Genomic DNA, 8,966 nt, shown 5'->3' with positions numbered 1-8,966 from the left:
GCAGGTTATTTCAAGCAAAATAACCTGGGGAAAACATCATAAATTGAATGTATCCAAGTAAAGGTTTGTTCAAAATTGGTGGAGAAGGGGTGCGTACTTTATTTGAGTTTTTCCCTTCTACCTTTCAGTCCCAAAGATCTGTCTAAGACTTGTCCAAAATCAGGGGTGCGTACTTTAATTGGGGTGCGTACTTTATTCGAGAATATACGGTACTCAAAACAAAGGTCCATTTCTCTACAAAGGAACCTGTTTGGTGCAGCATCGATTCCCACTAGCATTTTAAATCCTATCTTCATGTAAACAAGGCTAACTGCCTCTTTACCTTTGACTGTAGAAACTTGGTAGAAATGACTATAAGCTACATGTATACTCTTCATGTACTTTGCTCGTTATTTTTCTGGACCGGTAAATTAAAAAACGTGTGAACACCTGCTGTATAATCTAATCACTTCAAAATCCGATCCACTGACTTTTTTCAGGTCCATTTTTTTCAGACTGTTTAACAAGAAAAAAAAAAGTTTTGTACTGGTCCAATGTAACGTTAGTTCACCTTTATACGTGGGGTAACCTAAGTCTGTTGTATCTGAAATCAGGGTATGTAGAGATATCAAGCCGACATACGGTGGTTTCTGACGGAAAAAAAGGGGAAAATCTTGCAATTTAAAACCACTGTCGACTTGATATCCCTAAATACCCCGTTTGTAGATGGAACGGATATAGGTCACCTCGCAGATAAAGGCGAACTAGCGTTAATGGTCCCCACCCTAGTATGTATCATATCTGTGGTACTACAGGATTTCCTGAGTGCAAGTAGAACAGTACCATGGTCTCTAGTTCCATCACTCGCAGCCTTGATTCCTTCAGGGCTGCAACAACATCAGCTTCACGCAGTTTGACTGACATGAGCTCATCCTGCAGTACTTCCACCACCTGCTTGGTGTCACCCTTTCGATTCGATGACCTTGCTGCACTACCTGTTGTTCTAGCCAGATGTTTCTGCAAAGAATGACCGTTTGACTACATTGATTATATATACCTAGAACATGAATACAAATTCTTAGGTTACAAATACTGTATGTACCAGAGATGTCCAAGATGTACATATTATACATAATACTTTTGGTGCCACAAGTCTGCAACATTTTGTATGATATAGACATACATGTAGTAAGAATCATTGGGCCACTTGTAGACTTTTAGGACATACAAAGCATACAATGTAATGTTATACATGAAATGTAATATGTAAATATTGCCATGGTATCTAAAATATGTTATCAGTCTATTTCCGCCCGAAGTGGTACAAGACATGTATAGCTGTGCTAACAATACTAAGTCAAGACAATCATTTTTTTTAAAATCCTCAAAATTCATCTTATTATCGCATGTATCATGAAGCAATGCAATGGTATGGACAATAAAATCAAATCTACCCTGCCGGAAAAGTGCATCCTACCAAAGTGTAGAGCATTATTGTCAGTTATGCTTCAGTTCCAAATAGAGCTGTGTACTGGTACACTGTATCACACAGTATGGGTACAAGCAAATAGAGTCAGGTCCAAATACAGGAACACTGGCCGGGGGTAACATTTTACAGGTACTGATACTAATCCAGTCAAGCCTGACTGTGATGACTGGTCAGGCATACACTGGGGACGGCTATTTTGACAGCTGAAATTACCGTAGCTGTGCACTGAAGTCACAATCGTACTCTCCTGCAGCACAGAATAACACTTTTGCAGGACTGATTCAAATTTTCATCTCACTGGTAGTGGTGGTAATTATACACGTAGATATTGTAATAAGCTTGTGTCTACATGTAGCACAATCAAACACTGTGTTGTTATCAGTTCAAACATGCTTTTCTTTTCACCCATTATTGTGGTTCAGGCACAGGTTCAGGTCTAGACCTGTACCTATACCCATGTTCTTGTGTAAGTACTTAAAACTTGTTTAGGTACACAGCTCTAGATGTTCTGCATGGTTCCTACCTGACAGTGCTCCTCCAGGTCGAACACTGTTTGTGTGAGTGCCTTGAGAGACAGCTGCCCCTCCGCCTCTCTCAGCTTCACCTGGACAAGCTCCTCCTGCAGAGCCTCCACACACACATTGGACGTCTGGTTCTCTTTGTGCTACACAACATTACAACATGTACATTGGACATGGTCTGCACCAACACACACATTACACAGTTTACACACACACACACACACACACACACACACACACACACACACACACACACACACACACACACACACACATTGGACGTCTGGTTCTCTTTGTGCTACACAACATTACAACATGTACATTGGACATGGTCTGCACCAACACACACCTTACACACCTTACACACACACACACACACACACACACACACACACACACACACACACACGCACACACATGCACACACACACACACACATGCATGCACACACACATTATACATGGCTTTGCACACATCAATACACATTCATTGAAACATACGCACACACATACACACAGAAATATAAATTGTACATGCGCTTTATAAAAACACATACAAACATATAGTCATGTACACACACAGATATACACAGACATGTAACTGCAGACACAAACACACACACACACACACACACAGAATTCAACTTTGATTTACTATAATTGGTTATCTGTGTAAATAATAATATCATACAATACTATTGGTTATCTGTGTAAATAATAATATCATACAAACTTACCAGTGACTCCTGGCATTTGTCTTTAAGATCAGCCAGCTCTGCCTTTGCCTCTGCCTCCTGTAGTTTTGCTTGTGCCAACTCTTGCTGCAGCTTGGAGACTGCCTCATCCAGCAGGAGGGAATGGCTAGAACTGGCTACAGGCTGATGGGAACACGAGACATTGAAGTATTCTGGTCGCATGTGAATCAGTGCCAACATTAACATTAACACAAGTAACAGGTCTTCATCTATGGCCCAGTTGTATTGTATGTAGCTTACTTTTCCTACATTTTCTCTACATCCCTGTACTGATGCAAGTACCATTCATCCAGCCACAGTTTATCTGCACCAGTCTACTCATTTTTAGCTTAAGGTTATGTTTTGGATAGCATGTGTGTGTGTGTGTGTGTGTGTGTGTGTGTTTGTGTGTAGTAGACCAGCATAACTCCTAATGCCTGAATGGATTGTACTGATATTTGATATAAGGAGACCTGAATACAAATAGATTTTGGGCCCCCTAGCAGCTTGTTATGGTACTGGAGCAGAATTTCCTGTAGTTGTGCTGTGGTCGTGACTTTTGAGTCTTGGGGCCAAGAGTGGGTGGTGTAGGTTTGGGCACCCTAGCGTCTTTTTTTGAACCGTTTAGTGTCAGACTTTGAAAGGGAATAACTCAACATCTTTTTATTATGTCATTCACATTCCACATCTGTCGCAAGTGGAGAAGTCTAGAGAAATTATGAAATCTTGACCCTCAGAAATTTTCTGCATTTGAGGGGCACATTTTACTCCTAAACCAAGCTAAATTTGAAAATGAAATTTCCATGGTAAAATGGGCTTTTGAGGGCATACTTCCACCATGCCCAGGCACCAAGGTACAAGCCATCGCAAGGGAGGTCCAGAGAAATGGTGAAATCTGGACCCTCTGAAAAGTTATTTCCTTCATTTTCAGGGGCAAATTTTGCCAGTAGACTATATTGTTTCTAGCTAGGTTTAATGAAATTTCAATTTGTGAAAAAAAAATACACAAGGGTTTCAGCTTGATTTGAGGGTGGGGTTGGCGTATATTTCTCAGGGGGTGATGGCCCCCCTGCCCCCAAGGTGCCGTTGCCACTGCACAGATAGAAGCCTGTCAGTGTTTGATACCTTCTGTCCATCACTTGTCAGTGTCTTGATGACATCACGTGCATCCTCTAGTGCTGCCATGGTCTCGAAGCTGTGCTGCCTGACAGCCGCCAGTTCTCGCATCATGATGAAGTTTTCCTCCTGCTCTTGTGCTCGAACAACTTGTCCCTGAAGCAGGCATATTGCAAAATTAGTAAAGTCTGACAGTAACAGCTAATAGATTAATACATATAACCATATTATAGGCCACATTGATTTGATTATATGGAGACATGGGAACCCCCAAACTGATGCGAGCATGCAAATAAAAAAAGAAAGTTTGGGGAAAAAAGTTGGCTTCAGTACAAAATGTAAGAGGTCACGAAGGTTAAACAAAAATTTATGACCAAATGCACAGAGTATTGAATATCGAACAATAGATTAGTCATTTTTGTTCTTTCACATATTCTTCAACCTTGGAATTGACGTTGGCATTCTATGGCTTTAGTAATATGTTTTCTGATATATTTTTTTGAAAATCTACAGCATATATTTGCTCGTTTTGTATCTGCTTTCTAAGACTTACATTATGGTTGAAAACTCTTGACTTTGAAAATGGCTGAAAATTGAGGCAGATGTTATCCATACACATATAATCAAATGGCCTTATCCCCAAAACATATTCACTATAAATGCAGTATTGTGTTTTTTAACCTATTTCCCTGCAATACCTAGTAAATCAGTCCAGTAAGGCTGCTGTTTAGGATTTCATACAGTCCTCAAGCAACATAAGAAACTACTTTATCAGTCTGAGTTGCTGAGAAAGGTGGTTAACAAACAAATTGTTGTTAACTACGATGAAACGTATTTTGAAAAAGAAAGCTTCAAACCTGTATCAGCTTATCTGCCAAAGCAGCACTCTCCTATGGGGAAGAACAGTACAACTCTTCAAGATCATTGTAAACATGGTTGAGTTAACAAACAGTTATAGAAAGATAAATCTAGGTCATTATTGTCATACAAATGTACATGAGCTGCTATATATAAGGTGTTTGATACAGGTGTTCTGGACCGGGTGATATCTTCTTGTTTGTCCGTAGAGGAACTATCCCTACCAGACACCCCAGACACCCCGGGCCGGGTGATAACTTGCTGTATCACATGGAAATAAATCAAATATTGATTAATTCGAAAGCACTCCAGGCGTGCCAAGTGTGGCATGGTTGAATACTCAAATACCGGATTTGGACTTTGGAGTTGCTGCTGTTACAATTTTTGCTTGAGGACACTCACTGTACATTTTGCATTGAAACGTTTGTTTTCTCGAGTGGGTATGAGTCGCATGACATAATTACAATATAACGTTTTCCACATAACCCTCCGTTCCAGCACACCCAACCTTCAGGTGATCCTACCTGCGGCCAGTCTAGTATCTCAGGTGATATGCAACACACAATGTTTTATTCTGTAAATCTGAGATGAAACAATGACTGAGACAGTGTCAGACAATGTGGGTGACTTATATGTGTCATTGTACAGTCATGTACAGCAAGCATTCAATCAATGAAATGGAAAATCTTCAATCATGTTTCATGTCTTTAAAATTTCATAAAACAGCAAAGAATTTGCTGACCCAAAATAGTTGACATTGATGATTTTCTCATAACATATCACAATAAGGCATAATATTTCTTGTATTCAATTTCTACATAAAACACAGTCACACGTTCCTTAATCTCTATGTTTAAGAAACGATATGAATATTAAATTCACATCATTCATCATTGTAGTTTTGACTGTTGTTATGACAAAAAACTAACCTTTTCCAGGATCTCTATTCTTTGGCGAAGAAGTTGATTCTCATTTCTTAGTCTCTGCAACAAGAAAGAAATCGACACTGTCAGCACCATAGCAAACAACTGTACCACAAGTACACACCAACATTATCTGACCATTGGTAAAAAAACTAACTCGATAGTCTGATAATGTATTGGGCAGGTAGAAATTCTTTAATGTAGCCAGTTCCAATAAATACCAATTTTCAGATAAATTTACTTCTGAAGTGTGCTATATAATCCAAGGTAACATGTGATACTACTTACCCTAATTTCAATTTGTTCTTCCAATTCTTTGCTCTTGAGTGACATGTACTCTTTCTCCAATCTGTGATATAAGACAAAATGAGAAATGCACATAACTGTAGTTAGAAAGCCGAAGGACAGCCTTACTTCATCAACCCCATGAAATAGAGGTAATGTTTAACAGAGCGTGTTGTATTTCTGGCGGTATGTCTCTGGACTGTTATGTGCGATTGCAATGAAATTGATACATGTTTGTGTTGTTGGTCTGATTTTGGGCATCCTGGTGTTAGTCCTTGGTACTGCAGCTGGATCTGCTCTATTGGTATCTTTGGCCCTAAGCATGCTGTGGTCTTAATTTTTGGTGATGCATAGATCTTAATGTATGGTGGAAGTGGTGTAGGTCTGGGCCACATAGCACTTGCACTGGAACTGCATCCAGGGCAGTTTGGAACTGCATGGGCAGTTTAGTGCCAATACTGTAAATGCAGAAACTTTCGCGGTGGTTTAATGTTCGTTATTTTCACGGTGGCCACTTCACCACGAACTTAAAACCACCGCAAGCATTTTTGCACAGAAGTAAGAGATTACAGTGCATGGTGCGGGTGCGAACTTAAAACCACCATGAAAAGTCCTTTTTCTCGCTACCGCGAAATTAAATCCCCGGGAACTTAAATACATTTACAGTATTCCCCACCAACATCCGCTTGGCTAGTACATGTACTTATGGGTTGTGTTCTGGTAGTGGAAGTCTGGCGGTGGGCTATTCCATTCACCAATAAAGGTGCTGCTTAGGTGCATCTGTTTGTATTTCTCGAAATTTGTGGTCAGCAAAACTTAAGGACCTTTGGACAAAACAAACAAATACAAAATGTACAATCAAAAAAGGGACTAAATATTTCATGGATGATAGTGAAACAACTAGGGAGTAGAAACAGAAAGAAACAATATTCCGACTCAAACCTGCGCCAAACCCAGGCAGCCAGATCACAAATCCAATGTGAAAACCACAACGCCAAAAGCTTAGAGCTGTTGGCATGGTCAGTTTGGCAGCACTTGAACCCCACTGTTACAGTAGCATGCCCATTAAAATCTAGGTCTTGAATTCCAGAGCAACAGTACAGATACACATGAATAAGACAACATGAATGTCATAACTTTTGAAACTCACTTTTTCATCTTTTTCTGGTTGTACTTAATGTTATATGCCAGGTTGAAGATACTCTCTGGGTCCTTTTGCATCATCAGAGGAATCTCCTTCTGGAAATACTGCAGAACAGATAGAAAACAGCTTGATCAGCATCATTTCATTAATTTTCATTTTATTTTACCAGGGTAAAAATCACACTCAGCCTATTTTTCAGGTGTCCCTAGACACATACAGAACTCAAACAACATGATTCTGATAGACACACTACGTCTAGGTAAAGAGTAGCTATGTAGGTCCAGCTATCAGTATTACATCAGTCTGTTTTTAAAAGCATCTGCATATACAAATGTACATGTAACATTTGTAACATTATGTACCTAATATTGTATAGCAACAGGTCCTGATACAGTATTGTCCACTTTGTGCCATGCCATAAGTACCAGACTGAGTGCACATACCTTGAGCATTCCTTCCATGTCCAGCTGCATCAGGTCAGACTTACTAGCCTGCAGCAGTGCAATCCCCAACCTAAACACAATCTCCATACCCTGTTAAATACAATCAAATGTCAAAGAAAGACTCTGTATAGAGAGACAAAACAATATAGGATTAGGATACATGTACATGTACATTTTGTACCATGTACCTGTATTTGTGAATAGATCTGTCAGCTTGGTAAATCATTCACAGTTTTCTTGTGCACAACCAGTATTCCAAGCTGTCAACCTGCTGGTAGTCCTCCTGCCTTCCTAAGGGTAATAACAACTTCAGCTGCTGAAGAATATGGTCTCAAATGAGTCAAACAGCAGCTCTATGTTCTGGCATTCTACCTTGTTCTTTTATTTTTGCCTTGCCGCCAGGCAAGGCTTTACGCCAGCTTTCTTCCATGGTTGGACGGACCTGTTAACCCAGCCCTTCCAAAGCCCCTTCCAAAGGCCCGTTTTTAATGGGGGTATAACAAAATCAAAAAAGAAAGAAAACTAGACAAGAGAGACAAGACGTTTTTTCACTGTTTTCATTTTTTTTTTACATCATTTCAAAGAACATACAAGAGAAGAAGGAAAGAAAAAGGGATGTGTCAAGCTACCCACAACAGGTTACTTGTCCTCCGAGCTCCCACCAACCCACTCCTGCCAACTTGACACATCCAAATAAAAAAGACATACGAAACGTACAAGACAGACAGTTCATACCAGACTAATACGACTACAGGGGGGAAGCAGGGGATTAAAAGCGTAGTCGCAGTTTTCCCCCGTCGACCCTCGCCCACTGCACTGAGCACCACAGAGACATAAACGTTGTTTCGTTCAGACGTACAAAGTCAAGCTTTATTCTTGAGCGGAGGCACTCCTTGATGTATGGGACCATCTCGACATGAGTCGAAAAGGTCTTGTCAAAGAGTGCTTCACAACGTGAGGACCATATGCGTTTCCTCGCGACGGCCAGGGTGTAGGTGATAGCATCTATCTTGCATTTTTTCCATGAGGGTGGCAGGATGCCATAGATAACCATCTGTTTATTTATTCGGAAGTCTGACATGACCCACCTCCTGAGAAAACCCTCCACCCAAGTCCATGTTAGCAGCACTTCGCTGCAGTACCACATGGCGTGCTCTACAGTTTCGTGGCCTTTACAATTCTGCCTTGGACAAGTTCCCGAGCGAATGTAACCCCAGTTCGAGCAGAGCAGAGCGTTCGTTTTGAGGGCGTGGTGTGCAACCAGCCATGCAGTGTCCTTCAGTCTGTTCTCCAGGAGTGGGTGTTGAACAAATTGGAAGGTTAATGGCCAGGGAACAGAACGCTTGTTAAGACAGGCCCTTCTTTCCTTGCCGAGTTTCATGGCTTAGTTAGACAATGGTACATTCCAGGCGAGTATTAAAACGCTCTTCTAGACGCACGTTACTGTATGTGGTCCAGCGTAATAAATCTACGCT

General features: G+C 40.7%; 1 protein-coding gene across 5 annotated transcripts in view; it reads right to left on the bottom strand.

The window, feature by feature from the left end:
• Nucleotides 1–8,966, bottom strand: part of LOC118420603 (EVI5-like protein) — a 39,297-nt gene that overhangs the window by 9,785 nt on the left and 20,546 nt on the right. For all 5 annotated transcript variants that reach the window (XM_035827443.1, XM_035827444.1, XM_035827445.1 and 2 more), the window contains 9 exons: nt 7,492–7,581; nt 7,055–7,152; nt 5,908–5,968; nt 5,626–5,679; nt 4,696–4,728; nt 3,848–3,994; nt 2,726–2,866; nt 1,992–2,132; nt 823–996 (listed from right to left, as the gene is read on the bottom strand). In XM_035827443.1, the coding sequence (XP_035683336.1) occupies nt 823–996; nt 1,992–2,132; nt 2,726–2,866; nt 3,848–3,994; nt 4,696–4,728; nt 5,626–5,679; nt 5,908–5,968; nt 7,055–7,152; nt 7,492–7,581 (939 nt within the window). The remainder of the gene's footprint in view (nt 1–822; nt 997–1,991; nt 2,133–2,725; nt 2,867–3,847; nt 3,995–4,695; nt 4,729–5,625; nt 5,680–5,907; nt 5,969–7,054; nt 7,153–7,491; nt 7,582–8,966) is intronic.

The sequence above is a fragment of the Branchiostoma floridae genome, chromosome 8 (genome assembly GCF_000003815.2).
Source record: "Branchiostoma floridae strain S238N-H82 chromosome 8, Bfl_VNyyK, whole genome shotgun sequence".
Classification (NCBI taxonomy): Eukaryota; Metazoa; Chordata; class Leptocardii; order Amphioxiformes; family Branchiostomatidae; genus Branchiostoma; species Branchiostoma floridae.
This window is presented reverse-complemented; position numbering and strand designations above follow the sequence as displayed.